Below are 22,510 nucleotides of genomic sequence, written 5' to 3' on the forward strand. Positions count from 1 at the left end.
CCGCCAGGATGGCTATATTAATTAATTGACCCTCGCCTTTATACCGCCCGTATTCTTTTAAAAGAAAAATATGTCGTAGTTGGGGGACCCACTCCACACGTAAAAACCTGATCACCCAAAATTGGATTTTACTCCAAAATTGACGTATTTTAGGGCACTCCCATATACAATGCGGTAAATCTGCTCCCTCTCTCTGACATTTGAAGCATTTCCCCTTATGACACGATTGTCCCCATTTGCTGATCCTCATTGGGGTGAGATAAAAGTTGTTTAGGAGCTTAAACTGTGATTCTTTCCAACTGGTTACACTCGTGGCTGCATTTGCCAGTCTTATACTCCTACCAATATCCTCAACTTGAAAATGATTAATATATTTGGTTAAAAACAGTTTCCTTTTATTGACATGTGCTTGCCCTGACATATTTAATAATAATGTATACCAATATGATATTGATCTTTTCCCACTCACGTACAATTTCACTCCTGCCTCAATCCCAGGGTCCCACAGAAATCTATATATTTGCAGTGGTTTAGAGAGATAACTTCTGGCTTGCAAGTAGGCATAGAAGGTGTTTATCGGTAACTGATATTGATTCGCCAGTGCTTCAAATGTTTGCAAGGCTTGCCCATCACCCTGAACTAACTGAAAAAAATATCGCAGCCCTCTCTTACGCCAGATTTTAAATGCCATATTGTCTTAAAATCCCGGTGTAAAATCCGGAGAACCTATAAACGGTAGATATTTTGAGAGATGAAATTCCTGCCCAACTAATCCACAAAATTTCTGCCATGCCCGACATTACTAGGAAAACTCCTAAATGGGTAATGTAAAATAGCCTTTAGATCAAAAGGTTCTATCAATGTAGTTTCTAAATCATAATAAGTAACATAATTAGCTTCCGTTAGCCAGTCTATTCCAAATTTCAAAAGAGAAACTATGTTATATCTCACAATATCCGGCAAAGCCAAGCCCAACCATCTTTTGCTTTGAACCAATTTCTCAGTTGCTACGCAAATTCTCTTTTTTCCCCAGATAAAATACGCACATATTCTGTTATACCTTGCTACATCTCGTTTATTTATTAATATAGGTAGATTTTGCATTAAAAATAATAACCTGGGGAAGACAATTGTTTTTATCAGTACTATCTTCGCAGAGAGCGATAAGTATCTTACATTCCACTTACCTAGTCTATCCTCTAATTTGTCAAAGAAATCAGAATAATTTAAACTGTACCAGTCATTAGGGTTTTTGCTTATTTGAATGCCTAGATAATTTAACGATTTTACAACTGTGAACCCGTGTTGTAAAAGGCTCGCTCTTGTTTGGTTTATCCATAGCAATTCTGACTTTTCTTTGTTAATTTTGTATCCTGAAAAGGTTGTGAAGTTGTTAATAATTGCCAAACATTTGGGGATACTTTTTTTGTGTGCTGTAAAAAATAACATGATGTCATCAGCATATAGAGAAATTACAACATTGTGCCCCCCAAGTTCTATACCCCTTAGTTCTTGCCTAATTTGTACAGCCAGAGGCTCTAATGCAAGATCGAAGAGAAAGGGCGACATAACCTGTCCTACTTGTTAGGACTCCTAGATGTTATAAGAATTATGTTATTGGATTAACCCTTTTCTGCGCTCAAAATGATGAAACGTGTAAACTGATACTAAGTACTGGCAATCACTACTTAGATTACTAATTTGTCTGCTTCTGTTGTTTTGATGCCCAATTGCAGACATCCCAAGTCTCCCTGAAGTTCAGGGAGTCTCCCTGATTGTAATAGCAGCTCCCTGATGATAGCAAATGAAGTGCAATCTCCCTGAAACTCCAAGTACTATGATCCAATGTGGCCCAAATCCAGAAAAGTGTTTCTTTAAGGAATGCCTTTAGTTGCTGGGATGTTATAGAACCCTCAAAGCATGCATCAGTAACCAAAAATCCCCCACTGATTTTAACAAAATAAAACACAAATACTGCCTTATTTACTGCACGTAATTAAACTTCGTATTCTAAAATATTTGAGCATTCAACAAGCGTACCATCAATAGAAAACAGGTTTGTTATATGTGGTTGTGCAATAAAGCTACTTTGTTTTTTAATGTGACTTTAGTGGGAAGCTACTTTAATGATAAGTCTCTATCTTATTTAGGGTTTCAAGGTGTCCAATATATAACAGGGAGGGGGGGGGGGGTTGGCAGCGCAGTAGCGGGAGAAGGCACCTCCCTGAAATGAGTTTTCTTTCATGTAATTAGCAAGAGTCCATGAGCTAGTGACGTATGGGATATACATTCCTACCAGGAGGGGCAAAGTTTCCCAAACCTTAAAATGCCTATAAATACACCCCTCACCACACCCACAATTCAGTTTTACAAACTTTGCCTCCCAGGGAGGTGGTGAAGTAAGTTTGTGCTAGATTCTACGTTGATATGCGCTTCGCAGCAGGCTGGAGCCCGGTTTTCCTCTCAGAGTGCAGTGAATGTCAGAGGTATGTGAAGAGAGTATTGCCTATTTGAATTCAATGGTCTCCTTCTACGGTATCTATTTCATAGGTTCTCTGTTATCTGTCGTAGAGATTCATCTCTTACCTCCCTTTTCAGATCGACGATATACTCTTATATACCATTACCTCTACTGATTCTCGTTTCAGTACTGGTTTGGCTGTCTACTATACAGGGCGTGCAGAATTATTAGACAAGTTGTATTTTTGAGGATTAATTTTATTATTGAACAACAACCATGTTCTCAATGAACCCAAAAAACTCATTAATATCAAAGCTGAATAGTTTTGGAAGTAGTTTTTAGTTTGTTTTTAGTTATAGCTATTTTAGGGGGATATCTGTGTGTGCAGGTGACTATTACTGTGCATAATTATTAGGCAACTTAACAAAAAACAAATATATACCCATTTCAATTATTTATTTTTACCAGTGAAACCAATATAACATCTCAACATTCACAAATATACATTTCTGACATTCAAAAACAAAACAAAAACAAATCAGTGACCAATATAGCCACCTTTCTTTGCAAGGACACACAAAAGCCTGCCATCCATGGATTCTGTCAGTGTTTTGATCTGTTCACCATCAACATTGCGTGCAGCAGCAACCACAGCCTCCCAGACACTGTTCAGAGAGGTGTACTGTTTTCCCTCCTTGTAAATCTCACATTTGATGATGGACCACAGGTTCTCAATGGGGTTCAGATCAGGTGAACAAGGAGGCCATGTCATTAGATTTTCTTCTTTTATACCCTTTCTTGCCAGCCACGCTGTGGAGTACTTGGACGCGTGTGATGGAGCATTGTCCTGCATGAAAATCATGTTTTTCTTGAAGGATGCAGACTTCTTCCTGTACCACTGCTTGAAGAAGGTGTCTTCCAGAAACTGGCAGTAGGACTGGGAGTTGAGCTTGACTCCATCCTCAACCCAAAAAGGCCCCACAAGCTCATCTTTGATGATACCAGCCCAAACCAGTACTCCACCTCCACCTTGCTGGCGTCTGAGTCGGACTGGAGCTCTCTGCCCTTTACCAATCCAGCCACGGGCCCATCCATCTGGCCCATCAAGACTCACTCTCATTTCATCAGTCCATAAAACCTTAGAAAAATCAGTCTTGAGATATTTCTTGGCCCAGTCTTGACGTTTCAGCTTGTGTGTCTTGTTCAGTGGTGGTCGTCTTTCAGCCTTTCTTACCTTGGCCATGTCTCTGAGTATTGCACACTTTGTGCTTTTGGGCACTCCAGTGATGTTGCAGCTCTGAAATATGGCCAAACTGGTGGCAAGTGGCATCTTGGCAGCTGCACGCTTGACTTTTCTCAGTTCATGGGCAGTTATTTTGCGCCTTGGTTTTTCCACACGCTTCTTGCGACCCTGTTGACTATTTTGAATGAAACGCTTGATTGTTCAATGATCATGCTTCAGAAGCTTTGCAATTTTAAGAGTGCTGCATCCCTCTGCAAGATATCTCACTATTTTTGACTTTTCTGAGCCTGTCAAGTCCTTCTTTTGACCCATTTTGCCAAAGGAAAGGAAGTTGCCTAATAATTATGCACACCTGATATAGGGTGTTGATGTCATTAGACCACACCCCTTCTCATTACAGAGATGCACATCACCTAATATGCTTAATTGGTAGTAGGCTTTCGAGCCTATACAGCTTGGAGTAAGACAACATGCATAAAGAGGATGATGTGGTCAAAATACTCATTTACCTAATAATTCTGCACTCCCTGTATGTAGATGAGTGTCTTAGAGTGTCATAATAAAATAAGAATTACTTACCCTAAGCTATGGTTGGGCACTTTCTATGTAAAGTTCTAAATATATGTCTTTAAACTTATATTTGCCATGATTCAGGATAATCAGTATTCCTTTAAAATCCAGACTGTCAGTTTCATTATTTGAGATAATGCATTTCAATTCAATTTATTTTTCTTTACCTTGAAAATTTTCAATTGATCATTTTTCCCTGTGTGCTGTTAGGCTCGCGGGGGCAGAAAATGTTTCTTTTTATTGCGTCATTCTTGGCGCAGACTTTTTTGGCGCAAAAATTTCATCATTTCCGGCGCCGTAGTTGACGCCGGAAGTTGTATTCTGTTAAAACGTCATTTTTGACGCATTTGTATTCAGACATTTTTTGCGCCAAAAAATGTGGGCGTCGGTTCTGGTGTCAGAGGATGTGGCGTCATACTTGGCGCCAAATATATGGGCGTTGTATTTAGCGCCAATAATGTGGGCGTCATATTTGGCGCCAAAAAATGTGGGCGTATTTTTTGTTCCACTTTTTTTTCCTCACATTATTTAAACCTCACTTTTTTATTGCTTCTGGTTTCTAGAAGCTTATTATTTTGCATTTTTTCCCATTCCTGAAACTGTCATTTAAGGAATTTGATAATTTTGCTTTAAATATTGTTTTTTTCTATTACATATTGCAAGATTTCACTGTTCCCGTTTCAAAACAATCTAAAGGATTCCTGTTGACTGAGCTCAGTCCTACCAAAGCTAAGTTCATTTATTTTAAATGTTATGAATGTTTATCTTTAGCTATGGTTTGTAATAGTTATCATGAAAAACTTTTACATGCAGAATCCATTAGTATTTATGCTTTATATATTGCTATTCTTTTTACATCTTATGTACAAGAAATATTTAGAAGATTTATAAGAATATTTTTCTGATTCTATTTTAAAGGCTTTGTCTGACATCGTGCCTTCTAATAAAATTTTTAGGTCTTTTTCAAACTTCTTTTTTAATTATTGAAGTTTCAAATGACCAACAACATACTGATTTATCCTTCTCTGATGATGTTTTTTCTCATTCAGAATTTTCTTCATCAGATATTGACACTAACAAATCTACTTTTTTATTTTATTTTTTTATTAAAGTACATTTGTTCTTTGTTGAAAAGGTGTTGATTATTTTGGATATTAAGGTATCTAGTTCTTTTTCAAGACTAGCTAACACTATTTCTGCTTATTTATTCTTCTGTATTTTCAGAGGTTTTTTTCCAGTTCCTCATACTAGGGAATGGAATAGGCTGAGAATTTTCTTTTATTCCTTCTTCAAAGGTTTTAAACTATATTCTTTGCCGGCAGTTAAATTCAATTTGGAGGGTTCTCCAATTTATTGGGGCTATCTCTACTCCTACTAATTATGCTATTGTTTCTATAGCAAAATAGTATTTATTTTCCTTTAGATGGTTGTATCTTATTTATGGAAAATTATTTAGTTTCAGGTACTTTTCTTGGACCTGTGATTTATTTGGATGATGTTGCAATTGCTTCATTTTTTCTGTTTACTTTAAGATCAAGTATCAGATTATGATTTATTTTAGCATTGTTAAAGGGACAAAATTTACTAGACTAGGTGCTGTTGCATTTGTCTTGTTGTTTTGCATTTATTGATTATGCAAGTCCAGTGTATTGATTGGTCCTTTAACTGGACTATCATGCTAATAATTTAATTTGTGTCTTCATTTCTCCAACATAGGTGTGTCCGGTCCACGGCGTCATCCTTACTTGTCGGATATTCTCTTCCCCAACAGGAAATGGCAAAGAGCCCAGCAAAGCTGGTCACATGATCCCTCCTAGGCTCCGCCTACCCCAGTCATTCTCTTTGCCGTTGCACAGGCAACATCTCCACGGAGATGGTTAAGAGTTTTTTGGTGTTTAAATGTAGTTTTTATCCTTCAATCAAGTGTTTGTTATTTTAAAATAGTGCTGGTATGTACTATTTACTCTGAAACAGAAAAGAGATGAAGATTTCTGTTTGTAAGAGGAAGATGATTTTAGCAAACGTTACTAAAATCGATTGCTGTTTCCACACAGGACTGTTGAGATGAAGTAACTTCAGTTGGGGGAAACAGTTGGCAGACTTTTCTGCTTGAGGTATGACTGGCCACATTTCTAACAAGACTATGTAATGCTGGAAGGCTGTCATTTCCCCTATGGGGACCGGTAAGCCATTTTCTTAGATTAAGTAAAAGAATAAAGGGCTTCATAAGGGCTTAAAAAACTGGTAGACATTTTTCTGGGCTAAAACGATTACTTTGCTAAGCATATTTTGCAGATTATAACTCTTAATAGTTATCATAATCTTGGGGATTGTTTTAAAAAAACGGCAGGCACTGTATTGGACACCTTTTTCAGATGGGGGCCTTTTCTAGTCATAGGCAGAGCCTCATTTTCGCGCCACTAATGCGCAGTTGTTTTTGGAGAGCAAGGCATGCAGATGCATGTGTGAGGAGCTAAGAACCACTGAAAAAGCTTATAGATGGCGTCATTTGGTATCGTATTCCCCTCTGGGCTTGGTTGGGTCTCAGCAAAGCAGATAGCTGGGACTGTATAGGGGTTAAATGTAAAAACAGCTCCGGTTCCGTTATTTTAAGGGTTAAAGCTTTCAAATTTGGTGTGCAATACTTTTAAGGCTTTAAGACACTGTGGTGAAATTTTGGTGAATTTTGAACAATTCCTTCATACTTTTTCACATATTCAGTAATAAAGTGTGTTCAGTTTAAAATTTAAAGGGACAGTAACGGTTTTATTTTAAAACGTTTTTTGTGCTTTGTTGACAAGTTTAAGCCTGTTTAACATGTCTGTACCATCAGATAAGCTATGTTCTATATGTATGAAAACCAAGGTTTCTCCCCATTTAAATTTATGTGATAATTGTGCCATAGTGTCCAAACAAAGTAGGGACAATGATGCCACAGATAATGATATTGCCCAAGATGATTCCTCAAATGAGGGGAGTAAGCATGATACTGCATCATCCCCTTCTGTGTCTACACCAGTTTTGCCCACACAAGAGGCCCCTAGTACATCTAGTGCGCCGATACTTATTACCATGCAACAATTAACGGCTGTAATGGATAATTCTATTGCAAACATTTTATCCAAAATGCCTCTACTTATCAGAGAAAGCGCGATTGCTCTGTTTTAAACACTGAAGAGCAAGAGGATGCTGATGATAACTGTTCTGACATACCCTCACACCAATCTGAAGGGGCCAGGAGGGAGGTTTTGTCTGAGGGAGAAATTTCAGATTCAGGAAAAATTTCTCAACAAGCTGAACCTGATGTTGTAACATTTAAATTTAAATTAGAACATCTCCGCGCACTGCTTAAGGAGGTATTATCTACTCTGGATGATTGTGACAATTTGGTCATTCCAGAGAAATTATGTAAGATGGACAAGTTCCTAGAGGTTCCGGTGCCCCCCGATGCTTTTCCTATACCCAAGCGGGTGGCGGACATAGTAAATAAGGAGTGGGAAAGGCCCGGCATACCTTTTGTTCCTCCCCCTATATTTAAGAAATTATTTCCTATAGTCGACCCCAGAAAGGACTTATGGCAGACAGTCCCCAAGGTCGAGGGGGCGGTTTTTACTCTAAACAAACGCACTACTATTCCTATAGAAGATAGTTGTGCTTTCAAAGATCCTATGGATAAAAAATTAGAGGGTTTGCTTAAAAAGATGTTTGTTCAGCAAGGTTACCTTCTACAACCAATTTCATGCATTGTTCCTGTCACTACGGCAGCGTGTTTCTGGTTCGAAGAACTAGAAAAGTCGCTCAATAAAGAATCTTCGTATGAGGAGGTTATGGACAGAGTTCAAGCACTTAAATTGGCTAACTCTTTTATTTTAGATGCCGCTTTGCAATTAGCTAGATTAGCGGCGAAAAATTCAGGGTTTGCTATCGTGGCGCGCAGAGCGCTTTGGCTAAAGTCTTGGTCAGCGGATGTGTCTTCCAAGACAAAATTGCTTAACATCCCTTTCAAGGGTAAAACACTGTTTGGTCCTGATTTGAAAGAGATTATTTCAGACATCACCGGGGGAAAGGGCCACGCCCTCCCTCAGGATAGGTCTTTTAAGGCTAAAAATAAGCCTAATTTTCGTCCCTTTCGCAGAAACAGACCAGCCTCTAATTCTACATCCTCTAAGCAAGAGGGTAATACTTCACAACCCAAACCAGCCTGGAGACCGATGCAAGGCTGGAACAAGGGTAAGCAGGCCAAGAAGCCTGCCACTGCTACCAAAACAGCATGAAGGGATGGCCCCCGATCCGGGACCGGATCTGGTGGGGGGCAGACTTTCTCTCTTTGCTCAGGCTTGGGCAAGAGATGTTCAGGATCCTTGGGCACTAGAAATAGTTTCTCAAGGTTATCTCCTGGAATTCAAGGAACTACCCCCAAGGGGAAGGTTCCACAGGTCTCAATTATCTTCAAACCAAATAAAAAGACAGGCATTCTTACATTGTGTAGAAGACCTGTTAAAGATGGGAGTAATTCATCCAGTTCCAATAAGAGAACAAGGGATGGGGTTTTACTCCAACCTGTTCATAGTTCCCAAAAAAGAGGGAACATTCAGACCAATTTTAGATCTCAAGATCCTAAACAAATTTCTCAGGGTTCCATCGTTCAAAATGGAAACCATTCGAACGATCCTTCCCACCATCCAGGAAGGTCAATTTATGACCACGGTGGATTTAAAGGATGCGTACCTACATATTCCTATCCACAAGGAACATCATCAGTTCCTAAGGTTCGCTTTTCTGGACAAGCATTACCAGTTTGTGGCTCTTCCATTCGGATTAGCCACTGCTCCGAGAATTTTCACAAAGGTACTAGGGTCCCTTCTAGCGGTTCTAAGACCAAGGGGCATTGCAGTAGTACCTTACTTGGACGACATCCTGATTCAAGCGTCGTCTCTGTCAAAAGCAAAGGCTCATACGGACATCGTCCTAGCCTTTCTCAGATCTCACGGATGGAAAGTGAACAAAGAAAAAAGTTCTCTTTCCCCGTCAACAAGAGTTCCCTTCTTGGGAACAATAATAGATTCCTTAGAAATGAGGATTTTTCTGACAGAGGTCAGAAAATCAAAAATTCTAAGCTCTTGTCAAGTACTTCATTCTGTTCTTCGTCCTTCCATAGCGCAGTGCATGGAAGTAATAGGATTGATGGTTGCAGCAATGGACATAGTTCCTTTTGCACGAATTCATCTAAGACCATTACAACTGTGCATGCTCAGACAGTGGAATGGGGATTATACAGACTTGTCTCCGACGATTCAAGTAGATCAAAAGACCAGAGATTCACTCCGTTGGTGGCTGATCCTGGACAACCTGTCACAGGGAATGAGCTTCCGCAGACCAGAGTGGGTCATTGTCACGACCGACGCCAGTCTGGTGGGCTGGGGCGCGGTCTGGGAACCCCTGAAAGCTCAGGGTCTATGGTCTCGGGAAGAATCTCTTCTCCCGATAAACATTCTGGAACTGAGAGCGATATTCAATGCTCTCAAAGCTTGGCCTCAACTAGCAAAGGCCAAATTCATAAGGTTTCAATCAGACAACATGACGACTGTTGCATATATCAACCATCAGGGGGGAACAAGGAGTTCCCTGGCGATGGAGGAAGTGACCAAGATAATTCAATGGGCGGAAAATCACTTCTGCCACTTGTCAGCGAACCACATCCCAGGAGTGGAAAATTGGGAAGCGGATTTTCTGAGTCGTCAGACATTCCATCCGGGGGAGTGGGAACTCCATCCGGAAATCTTTGCCCAAATAACTCAATTATGGGGCATTCCAGACATGGATCTGATGGCGTCTCGTCAGAACTTCAAGGTTCCTTGCTACGGGTCCAGATCCAGGGATCCCAAGGCGACTCTAGTAGATGCACTAGTAGCACCTTGGACCTTCAACCTAGCTTATGTATTCCCACCGTTTCCTCTCATTCCCAGGCTGGTAGCCAGGATCAATCAGGAGAGGGCTTCGGTGATCTTGATAGCTCCTGCGTGGCCACGAAGGCTTTGTTATGCAGACCTGGTGAATATGTCATCGGCTCCACCATGGAAGCTACCTTTGAGACAGGAACTTCTTGTTCAAGGTCCATTCGAACATCCGAATCTGGTCTCCCTCCAACTGACGGCTTGGAGATTGAACGCTTGATTTTATCAAAGCGTGGGTTTTCAGATTCTGTAATAGATACTATGATTCAGGCTAGAAAGCCTGTAACTAGAAAAATTTACCATAAAATATGGAAAAAATATATCTGTTGGTGTGAATCTAAAGGATTCCCATGGAACAAGATAAAAATTCCTAAGATTCTATCCTTTCTACAAGAAGGTTTGGAGAAAGGATTATCTGCAAGTTCTCTGAAGGGACAGATCTCTGCTTTATCTGTTTTACTTCACAAACGGCTGGCAGCTGTGCCAGATGTTCAAGCATTTGTTCAGGCTCTGGTTAGAATCAAGCCTGTTTACAGACCTTTGACTCCTCCCTGGAGTCTAAATCTAGTTCTTTCAGTTCTTCAAGGGGTTCCGTTTGAACCCTTACATTCCATAGATATTAAGTTATTATCTTGGAAAGTTTTGTTTTTGGTTGCAATTTCTTCTGCTAGAAGAGTTTCAGAGTTATCTGCTCTGCAGTGTTCTCCGCCCTATCTGGTGTTCCATGCAGATAAGGTGGTTTTGCGTACTAAGCCTGGTTTTCTTCCGAAAGTTGTTTCCAACAAAAATATTAACCAGGAGATAGTTGTACCTTCTTTGTGTCCGAATCCAGTTTCAAAGAAGGAACGTTTGTTACACAATTTGGACGTAGTCCGTGCTCTAAAATTCTATTTAGAGGCTACTAAAGATTTCAGACAAACATCTTCTTTGTTTGTTGTTTATTCTGGTAAAAGGAGAGGTCAAAAAGCAACTTCTACCTCTCTTTCTTTTTGGCTTAAAAGCATTATCCGATTGGCTTATGAGACTGCCGGACGGCAGCCTCCTGAAAGAATCACAGCTCACTCCACTAGGGCTGTGGCTTCCACATGGGCCTTCAAGAACGAGGCTTCTGTTGACCAGATATGTAAGGCAGCGACTTGGTCTTCACTGCACACTTTTGCCAAATTTTACAAATTTGATACTTTTGCTTCTTCGGAGGCTATTTTTGGGAGAAAGGTTTTGCAAGCCGTGGTGCCTTCCATTTAGGTGACCTGATTTGCTCCCTCCCTTCATCCGTGTCCTAAAGCTTTGGTATTGGTTCCCACAAGTAAGGATGACGCCGTGGACCGGACACACCTATGTTGGAGAAAACAGAATTTATGCTTACCTGATAAATTACTTTCTCCAACGGTGTGTCCGGTCCACGGCCCGCCCTGGTTTTTTTAATCAGGTCTGATTAATTATTTTCTCTAACTACAGTCACCACGGTATCATATGGTTTCTCCTATGCATATTTCCTCCTGTACGTCGGTCGAATGACTGGGGTAGGCGGAGCCTAGGAGGGATCATGTGACCAGCTTTGCTGGGCTCTTTGCCATTTCCTGTTGGGGAAGAGAATATCCCACAAGTAAGGATGACGCCGTGGACCGGACACACCGTTGGAGAAAGTAATTTATCAGGTAAGCATAAATTCTGTTTTTATTGAATATTTTTGCAAATGAGGTTTAATCTATGTTTTTAGCTGTTTTAGCTAGAAGAATTTTGTGATTTCTAAAAATCCATATTTCTTTTGTTCTAAGATAATCAATTATTTGTTTTATAATTGGATTCAATTCTTAACTGTTACTCTGGGCTTCAAGATTGAGTTCTAAGACTAAAACTTTAAGCTTATACTAGTTTGGTTGTTCTTATTAAGGAACGAATTCCTGAATTCTTTCCCAAGTAACATGTTTTTAATTGGAAATTTTTCAGTTCGAAATCAGCTCCCTAAAATTGCGATGTACGTGCCGTATTCCAGCTTGACTGGAAAGGGGCAGGTTAAGACTTTTTTGAAATTTATTTGGTTCTATTCGGTCCAAATTTCTTCAATTTTATTCCAGTAAGGCTAACACTTTCTTTAAGTGTGTTTCGGACCTATATATTTTGGGTACTGTTGAAGCATGGCTGATCACCCGTGGGGTTCAAGCGCTGCTCAGACCTGGAATCTTCTGGGGTATTTCTTCCAGTTCCATTTTTAGGAACTGGGTTTTGGAGTTTTATTCAAACTATTCTGCCTTTTTTTGGTCAGTGATAGCATTATTTGTTTTCATTAGATATAATAAATGCATATTTTCATTTTTCTGTTTTCATTCAAATTATTTTCTGAGGATGCGGAATCTCATATAATTCACTTTGTTCTTCCAGGACATAGTTAGAGGATCTTTTTTTCAAAAGCTCTTGATTCCTCACACAAGGGTCACCTTTTTTAGGTTTCCAGATAGTTTGTGTCACTGTCTTTGTCTCTATCAGACAAGGGACAATTTTATTGGGTTCCGTCTGTTGGTACCTTTAGTCTCTATTATTTCCTTCAGTTGCTATATATGCATAGAAGTTTTAGGTCTTATGGCCACAGCATTGGATTCAATTCCCTTTGCTCATTTTCAATAGAAAGAACCTTTCCAGTTTTTTATGCTGAATTATGGTGCAGGGATTCTAGGATTTCGCATTTTAAATCTTCGAATCCTAATATTTATCTCTCTTGATTTGGTGGTTAAGATCACCATCATTTAGTTCTACAGGTCTCTTCGTTTCTTTCATCCTGGACCATGATCTCTACAGATGTGAGTCTTTTTGGGTTGGGAGGCTGTCTGAGGATCTATGTCAGCACAAGGGGTTTGGAAATCTCAGGAGGCGAGATTACCATTTGATATTTTAGAAGATTGCTTTCTCAGAGTTTTTCAGTTAGTTTCTTTTTGAAGAAGAGACGTTTATTGTTTTTCAGACAATATCACAACTATGGTGTATGTCAATCATCAGGGTAGGACTATCAGTCCTTAGGCTGTGACAGAAGTGTCTCGGATATTAGCTTGGGCTAAATCCAGCTTCTATCTAAATTCTGTGTTTTTTTTCCCAGGTATAGATATTTGGGAAGCGGATTATCTCTGTTAATCAAGCTTTACATCCGGGAGAATGGTCTTTCATACCCAGATATGTTTTTCAATTTTTCAGATGTGAGCATTTCTAGAAATAGATCTGTTGGCATCTCATCTGAATAAAGAACTTCCCAGGGGCCTATTCAGGTCCGGGGAGCCTATTTCTAGTTCTTCTTCCAAAGGGATTTCCAAAATTCTTACGGAGTATTTGTTTGTTATGCTGGTGGCTCCAGCATGGCCTCTCAGGTTTTGGTATGCGGATCTCATTCGGATGGCCAGTTGCCAACCTTGGACACTTCCGTTTAAACCAGACTTTCTTTCTCAAGGCCCATTTTTTCCATCAGGATCTCAAATCTTTAAATTTGAAGGGATGGAGATTGAACGCTTGATTTTTAGTCATAGAGGTTTCTCTGACTCATTGATTAATACTATGTTTCAGGCTCGTAAATCTGTCTCTAGAAAGATTTATTATTGAGTCTGGAAGACCTACTTTTCTTGGCATTCTATTTTTTCAGGTTGGTTTGGATAAGGTTTTGTCTTCAGTTCTTTGTTAGGACAAATCTCTACTCTTTCTGTTCTTTTTTTCACAGAAAGATTGCTAATCATCCTGATATTCATTGTTTGTACAGGCTTTGATCCGTATCAAGCCTGTCATTAATTCAATCTCTCCTCTTTGGAGTCTCAATTTGGTGCTGAGGGCTTTACAGGCTCCTCTGTTTGAAACTATGCATTCTCTGAACATTAAATTACTTTCTTGGAAAAGTATTGTTCCTTTTGGATATTTCTTCTGCTAGAAGAGTTTTTGAGTTATCTGCTCTTTTTTGTGAATATCCTTTTCTGATTTTTCATCAGGATAAGGCAGTGTTACTTCCTGATATTCATCATTTTGTTCAGGTTTTGATTCGTATCAAACCTGTCATTAAGCCAATTTCTCTTCATTGGAGTCTTAATTTGGTTCTGAAGGTTTTTCAGGCTCTTCTATTTGAGCATATGCTTGCTCTGGACATTAATTACTTTCATGGAAAGTATTGTTCTTTTTGGACATCTATTCAGCTATAACAGTTTTTGAATTATCTGTTCTTTCTTGTGAATCTCTTTTTTCTGATTTTTTTCATCAGGATAAGGTGTTTTTTTCTGCTGTCCTCATTTCAATTCTTACCTAAAGTTGTAAATTCTAACAAACATTAGGGAGGAATTATTGTTTTCCTAAGACTTCTTTGGTGAGATTCTTACTTTCTTTGGATATGGTAAGAGTTTTTGAAATTCTATGTTGAAACTATTCAGATTTCAGATAGACTTCTAGTCTATTTTTTATCTTTTCTGGTTTTAGGAAGGTCAAAATGCTTCTGCCATTTATTTGGCATCTTGCTTAAACTTTTGATTCATCATGCTTATTTGGAGTCGGGTGGATTCCCGCCTCGGAGGATTACGGCTCATTCTACTAGGTAAGTTTCTACTTCCTGGGCTTTTTAAGAATGAAGCTTCTGTTGATCAGATTTGCAAAGCAATGACTTGGTCTTCTTTGCATACTTTTACTATGTTCTACCATTTTTATGTTTTCTCTTCTTTAGAAGCAGTTTTGGTAGAATGGTACTTCAGGCAGCTGTTTCAGTTTGATTCTTCTGCTTATAATTTCAGTTTTTTTCATTATAAAAATTGAAACTTTTTTGATTTGGGTAGTGGAATAATTTTTCAGTGGAATTGGCTGTCTTTATTTTATCCCTCCCTCTCTAGTGACTCTTGCGTGGAAGTTACACATCTTGGGTATTTGCTATCCCATACGTCACTAGCTCATGGACTCTTGCTAATTACATGAAAGAAAACCTAATTTATGTAAGAACTTACCTGATAAATTCATTTCTTTCATATTAGCAAGAGTCCATGAGGCCCACCCTTTTTTGTGGTGGTTATGATTTTTTTGTATAAAGCACAATTATTCCAATTCCTTATTGTTTTGATGCTTTCGCTCCTTTCTTATCACCCCACTTCTTGGCTATTCATTAAACTGAATTGTGGGTGTGGTGAGGGGTGTATTTATAGGCATTTTAAGGTTTGGGAAACTTTGCCCCTCCTGGTAGGAATGTATATCCCATACGTCACTAGCTCATGGACTCTTGCTAATATGAAAGAAATGAATTTATCAGGTAAGTTCTTACATAAATTATGTTTTTTGCCATGTTTATTGACGGCTATGGTGAGAACTATTGTGCATAATATGGAGGCTGTATATCATATGATCTGGCAGCCATTTTGTTTTACGCAAAAATTTCAAAAAAATATTTTCTCTGCAACCGCTTATGTTAGAACTGTGAAACTTGCAGTATAACCTTATATTGTGACCTAGAGTCACATATGTTCATGCTGAAAGTATTAGTCATATGCTGTGGCAGCCATTTTGAAAAACTTGCTTTAAAGCTTTACATTGTGACTTAGCTGCTTGTATGCCATTGCAAAAGTGATGCGCTTTGCCACCTCTATTGCTGCTTGCAGCTATATTTATATTTTTAATTTTGACTGCCATAGAGGGCTGCTGTTTTGTTGAAAACAAAGGTGCATTGCTCAGAACCCGTTTAACCCTCTACCTAGTACCTAGTACAGATGCCTGCAATTTCTTGTAGACCAGTGTGATGCAACCCTCTTTAGCAGTTAAGGGGTTAATGCCAGCCAAGTGCCCACAGGCACACATACCTTGAATAGGCCTTATTTTCTGCTTTTTCTGCCTTTGCTTATGTTTGGGGCACTGCCTGTGTATCTGGGGAAGGGAAAGAAGAGAAAAAGCTTTTTATCTTGCTGAAATACATCAGGTGAGTCAATGACAAGTGGCATATATCTGCAGCCAGCAATAAGCAGTTAGGTCACAGCAGTGTATTGCTGCTCCTGAGCCTATCTAGGACTATGTTTTTCAACAAAGGATACAAAAAGAACAAAATATAATAGGTTATAGAAGTAAATTGGAAAGTTGTTTAAAAATAAATTCTCTATTTCAATAATGAAAGTGTATTTTTGACTTTTTATAGAGTCTGTTTCACATCACTTAAATACCGGGATGCTATGGAGTGCAATGAATCCTAAAGCAATATGGGCTTCTAGAAGTGAGCTGTTTAAAGGGACATGAAACCCACATTTTTTTTCTTTCATGATTCAGATCAAGCATGCTTTTAGCTATTTTAACCCCTTAAGACCAAGGACGTGCTAGGTACGTCCTGCAAAAAACAGCCCTTAATGACCGAAGACGTACCTAGCATGTCCATATGTGCGCTGGAAGGCATCCTGCAAAACTGTTCCGGACTGCTGGACCAAGGGGTCAAGGCAAAAAAAAAGAATAATAAAATTAATAAAAACTAATAAAAAATTAGCCCCCCCCCCAGCCCATGTGGCTTTCTAAAGGCAGTGCATCATGGGGCTTCTGGTGGTGTCCCTAGCCTGCCTCATAATAGGGGCAGGCTAGGGTCATCCAATCAGAGCTTGCCCCTATAATAAAATTTATTATTATAATTCCCATTTGTCTGGTCATGTTAATATTAGTAAATTGACTCTGACCAGTGTGGATCTCCCTCCCTCTCCTCACTTGTTTTAGTGAGGGAGAGAGAGTGATCTGTGTTTAGGGAGAGAGATTTAGCTAGTAGTTTTTGTAAAAATTGTGAGTCCCAAAGGTTCTTTTCAGAGCCATTAACCCCTATCTTGCTAGTGATCACTATAAATCACTGGCTCTTGCACAGCAACACTTTTTTTTCTGTCTGTGCATTTTTTTAGATGTTAATTTTTTTTAGTTATCTTTTTGTGACAGATAGCTAAATAAAGTGAGTGTGATCATGTCACAGAGGACGTATAGCGCTGTGGAGGCATATGCCATCCTTGCTTTATGTCTGACTCAGACCCTAATAGTGACCCTGCCAGGTGCTCAGTTACATCACTAGATACAGTGGCAACTGATAGTGATGTATCTGTGGCTGCTAGCCCCCCTGCCAGAAGGAGACGTGTTGCTCCAGCTGGCATTGTTGCTGAGGAGTGGGTAGCGCCTCATCGCCAGAGGCCAGATATCCCACCCTTCACTGCAAATTCTGGCATCAATGGGGATTTTGCAGGATTTAGCCCCCATCAGTTTATGGAGGTGTTTCTGGGCGATAATGTATTTGAGAACATTGTTGCCCAAACTAATTTATATGCCCATCAGTTCCATGCTGCAAAGCCTGACTCTTTTTTGGCAAAGCAGCAATGGGCCCCCATCGATGTGCCAGAATTAAAAAAATTCTGGGCATTGACTATGCTGATGGGCATAATAAAGAAGCCCTCCATCCACTCCTACTGGAGCAGTAGCCCCATCTGCTCTACCCCCATTTACTCCCAGTGTATGTCGAGGAAGAGGTATGAAATGATTCTACATTTCATGCACTTCAGCGACAACAGCCTGTGCCCCCCTAGGGAGCATCCCCAGTTTGTCAGGCTGTATAAAATCTGCCCCATGATTACCCACTTTGCTGCCAGGTTTATGTATGCGTGGATGAATCCCTGATAAAGTTTAATGGAAGGCTGGGATTCAAGCAGTATATTCCTTCCAAGCCCTCCAGGTACGGTGTATAAGCTCTGTGATAGCGAGACTGGGTATACTCAGGCCTTGCGGGTGTACGAGGGAAAGGATATCCACCTTGACCCTCTAGGTTGCCCAGAACATATGGAAACCAGTGGCAAGATTCTAGGTACAGTCCACAACAGGATTTTGGGCGCCTAGGTAGAAAACACTCCTAAAATAATAATCATTATTTATAAAAGTTCAGTATCCTTATTCCTATTGTCTTTGTCCGAATTAATCAGAATCAGGGCTTAGTATCACACACAAACTCCTATAAACTTCAGGTATACTGAGAACACTTTACAAAGAAACGTTACTTGTCCCAAATAGCGTGGTATTCAATCCGCCTTAAACACTTGGTCCTTGGGTAAATTTACCAGGTTGCACCTCCCAAATACCCTCCTTTATGTGTATTAATGTAGATAACAAGGCAGTTTCCTTACCCGACACCTCCGGTTGCACGATTCCAATGGCGGTCCCCCAAACTCTCAATTGCTTGCCTCCGTAGAGCTGCCCAGCTGTGTGCCCTATGGCGTCCTCTGTCCATTGGAGCCGGTCCGTATGCTCATTGGATAGTCAGGTGTGCCTGTGTACTGCCCTCCAATTCAGAACAGGCACTCCGCTATAGTATTCGTGCTCACTGTGCGGCCCCAAGTACAAGGAGAAATAGAAAGTAGTACGGAGCACCGGATCAGAGGTTAAAAGCAAAATACTTTATTTAATACATTTTAAAAACTGTAGCATTCAATTGGAAGATATAGGGAAACCTCCCCAGCTAGTGAAAAAACGGCGGATGCGTTTTGGCTTTACGCCGTACTCCAAGCCACATAAAATTGCTTTAGCTCTAGGCTTATTTAAAACACAACACTCGTTTGTTGATTGGTTAGATTTCCATGAAACATGACAGCATGTGAATCTATATATCGCTAACTATACACTACTAGGGATTCCTGACAGATATCAGTGTTACAATGTAACTTTTGCTAAAAAATGGTTTGGAAACAGCAAAGTGCTACTTGTACTTATTGCCCTATAACTTGCAAAGAACATGTAAACATTGGGTATTTCTAAACTCAGGACAAAATTTAGAAACTATTTAGCATGGGTGTTTTTTGGTGGTTGTAGATGTGTAACAGATTTTGGGGGTCAAAGTTAGAAAAAGTGTTGGGTTTTTTGTTGTTTTTTTCCATCATATTTTAGTGAAAAAATTATAGTAAATTTATGATATGATGAAAATAATTTTATCTTTACAAAGTCTGTTTAATGGCGAGAAAACTGGTACAATATGTGTGGGTACAGTAAATGAGTAAGAGGAAAATTACAGCTAAACACAAACACTGCAGAAATGTAAAAACAGCCCTGGTCCTTAACGGTAAGAAAATTGAAAAATGGTCTGGTCACTAAGGGGTTCAACAACTTTACATTTAACTTCTATTATCAAATTTGCTTCATTCTCTTGGCATCCTTTGTTGTAGGAGTAGTACTACTGGGGAGCTAGCTGAACATATCAGGTGAGCCAATGACAAGGAGCATATATGCGCAGGCACTGATCAGCAGCTAGCTTTCAGTACATTGCTACTTTTGAACCTACCTAGGTATGCTTTTCAATAAAGAAATCCAAAAGAATAAAACAAATTAGACAATAGAAGTAAATTATAAAGTTGTTTTAAAATTGCATGCTCTGTCTGAATCATGAAAGTGTGTGTGTATGTGGATGAATTGATAAAGTTTTTTTCTCCCCCATATTTGTTTAAATCAAACAATTGTGTGCTATAGTCTTACTTTAGCATTTTCTATAATAGTGTCTTGTTACCAGACTTCAGCTATGTGGTAGAAATAGGAAGTATAGTAGTATACCTAGATAAAATTAATAAGGGGGCTGCACCTTAGAAAGGACAAATATAGCAAGCAAACCGAGCTATGTTACAAGTATCTAACTGTACTCCATGATGCACACGCTTTCAGATCTGCTGGAACATAGTAGAAGAAAATGGTGGTTGCTATAACATTTTCTGTACTAATCTAGTTATGGACTTTATCATTGTATAAATGTATATCCTACACTAAAGTACATCAGTGTTCACTTGTATTGACTTAAGTATCTTAACACCTACAGATTAAGTACAATGACTAGCACATAAATGTTGAGTTGCATTTATTTACTTTACTTTTTATAATTTCAGACATCCTTGGACCTGCGATATTCTCTCCAATCAAAGCAGATATTACAGGCAATATTACGGTATTGAATTTTTCTGTAATTTGTAAACCAAAACCAGGTGCTCCGACCTAGATTGGCTGAAGTTCGCTAGGATTTTAAGCTTCAACTGCAAGATCTAACCTGAGCCACTAGTTATCTCATTGGGTTTTATAAAGGGAAATTGTACATTAAATGTTATGTATTATTAGCTTCTCACTTTTTCTCAAAGGGAATGAGAAACAAAACATAGTATTACTTTGTTAATTTGGCATATGAACATCACATTTAATAGAAATTCTATTTTAGACAGAACTCACACTTTTGAGTTTCACCTTTATATGAATCAACACTGTACAGTACAATGCTTGCATTTTGTATATAGAGATGTTTTGAGGAATACACTGTATTTTATTTTGTATTGTATAATATAGCAAGTAATACTCAGTGCACTGTTATTTTAAATACTGCAGCTGCTCAAAGCGCCAGTGGGCTTGTTTCATGTCCGCATTTAATAAATTGGGTCATTACCAGATGCTACAAGCACCTTAGGATCTCTGAGCAAGTGCTGTGTTTAAAATGCTAGTGCACGGTGCATACTTAAATACACTTTTGAAACGGCTATAGCTTTTATTAGAAGCATTTTTGTTAATACATGTATACAAAAAAAATTACTTCTATTCAAAACTGAAATGCATCAATGCGGAGTCCAATTGTAGCTGGAATGTCCCTTTAAAGGGATATTAAACAGTGCTCCTTTGGTAAAAACAAATATGTTAAATCAAAGTAAATATAAAAAGAAAAATAGCAAAAATGTGTTTTCTCGCAAAAGTAGCACTTAGATATTCCCAGTGTAGCTCTGCTTTAAGAGGAGAGGATTTTCAAAACTTAGGTTTTCATTCTGTCAATTCTGGGCATGAGCAGATCTGACTCCCTGTTATCTAGTATATTCACTAACCTAGAAGTTTTATGACATCAGGCTAAGATAAAACTTTCTGCAGAGGCCTCCTCCTTGTAGGGCTGTGACAGAAAGCACAAATGCAGTGTAAAAAAACAATAAATATAAGGCAAATGCATTTAAACATATGAATTATACATATTGCAATGATTTCTTTAAAGTATAAGCAACTGTGCTTTTGTTATTTCAACAATAAAATAGGCTGTCTAACATTCCTTTAAAGGGACAGTAAAGTCAAAATTAAACTTGCCTCTTGTCTTTGGCTTACAAGATGTGTTCAGCTAGCTCCCAGATGTGCATTGCTGCTCCTTCAAGAAAGGATAGCAAGAGAATAAAGCAAATTTGATAACAGAAGTAAATTAGAATTTTTTTAAAAAAAAATTGTATTCTCTATCTGAATCATGTAAGAAAATGTTTTGGTTTTATGTCCCTTTTAGCCTCTTAGTTCCCAGAAAATGCTGCCTTCTAGAAAACAGATTTCTTTCTGTGAGAAGCAGCTCAGAAGGACTGGCTCAGAGCTCTTACTTTGCACAACATTGAAAGCTCTAGAGAATTTAGGTTACTCATGTGGTAAATGTAGAACAGTTGTTCCTACAACCCTCAGCTATTAGCCTTGGTTCAGTTTAAGTACAAACTAAGCAGGTTGCTTTTAACACATGTATGTGCCATTTGTATTTAATTATATAATTTCTTGTGAAACCTACAATATCTGCTACCAAAGCTATGGTGATAATGTTACAGGGTCATTATAATATTTATGTATGTTAAAATCATGCTTTCTGGCCAAACTATTTAAATGGAATTCATTTCAATTTTGTTTTCCTCCACAAAAAGAAATAAAACATGTAAAGACTTTTATAAACGCACTAATTTTAACCTATCTTAATTTTCCTCTGGTTTGAATTTGTTCATAATCATTTTTTTTGTTTTTGTTTTGCCTGTTAGAAAATTCGGACGGTGTACGAAACAAACCCCACAAAGTTTAAAACGTTGCAGCAGATTCTTGAAGGAGAGAAGGAAATGCATGGACCGCAATGGCCAAAGGTTGGCGCAACGTTGGCTTTGATGTGGTTAAAAAGGTAAGTCTGGTATCCAGGCTTTGTTTTATATCCTGCTGAAATTACTACAGTTATACAGAATTACCTTGCTTCCTTTTGCATAAGAAGACATTGGTTGAGTAAATAGCGCTTCTATAAGACATGGGATAGGAGTATATTTATATCAGTTAAAGGGACAGTCTACAATATAATTTGTATTGTTTTAAAAGATAGATAATCCCTTAATTACCCATTCCCCAGTTTTGTATAACCAACAGTTATATTAATATAGTTTTTACCTCTGTGATTACCTTGTATCTAAGCATCTTCTGACAGCCCTCTGATCACATGACTTTTTATTTATTATCTATTGACTTGCATTTCAGCCAATTAGTGCTGATTCTTAAATA

The 22,510-nt window shown here is 38.7% G+C and overlaps 1 protein-coding gene across 1 annotated transcript in view; it reads left to right on the plus strand.

Annotated features, from left to right (window-relative positions):
* Positions 1-22,510, plus strand: part of GLTP (glycolipid transfer protein) — a 196,776-nt gene that overhangs the window by 129,627 nt on the left and 44,639 nt on the right. Inside the window, exons 2-3 of the mRNA XM_053702107.1 lie at positions 20,092-20,150; positions 22,009-22,142. Of these exons, the coding sequence (XP_053558082.1) occupies positions 20,092-20,150; positions 22,009-22,142 (193 nt within the window). The remainder of the gene's footprint in view (positions 1-20,091; positions 20,151-22,008; positions 22,143-22,510) is intronic.

Source organism: Bombina bombina, chromosome 2 (assembly GCF_027579735.1).
Source record: "Bombina bombina isolate aBomBom1 chromosome 2, aBomBom1.pri, whole genome shotgun sequence".
NCBI lineage: Eukaryota > Metazoa > Chordata > Amphibia > Anura > Bombinatoridae > Bombina > Bombina bombina.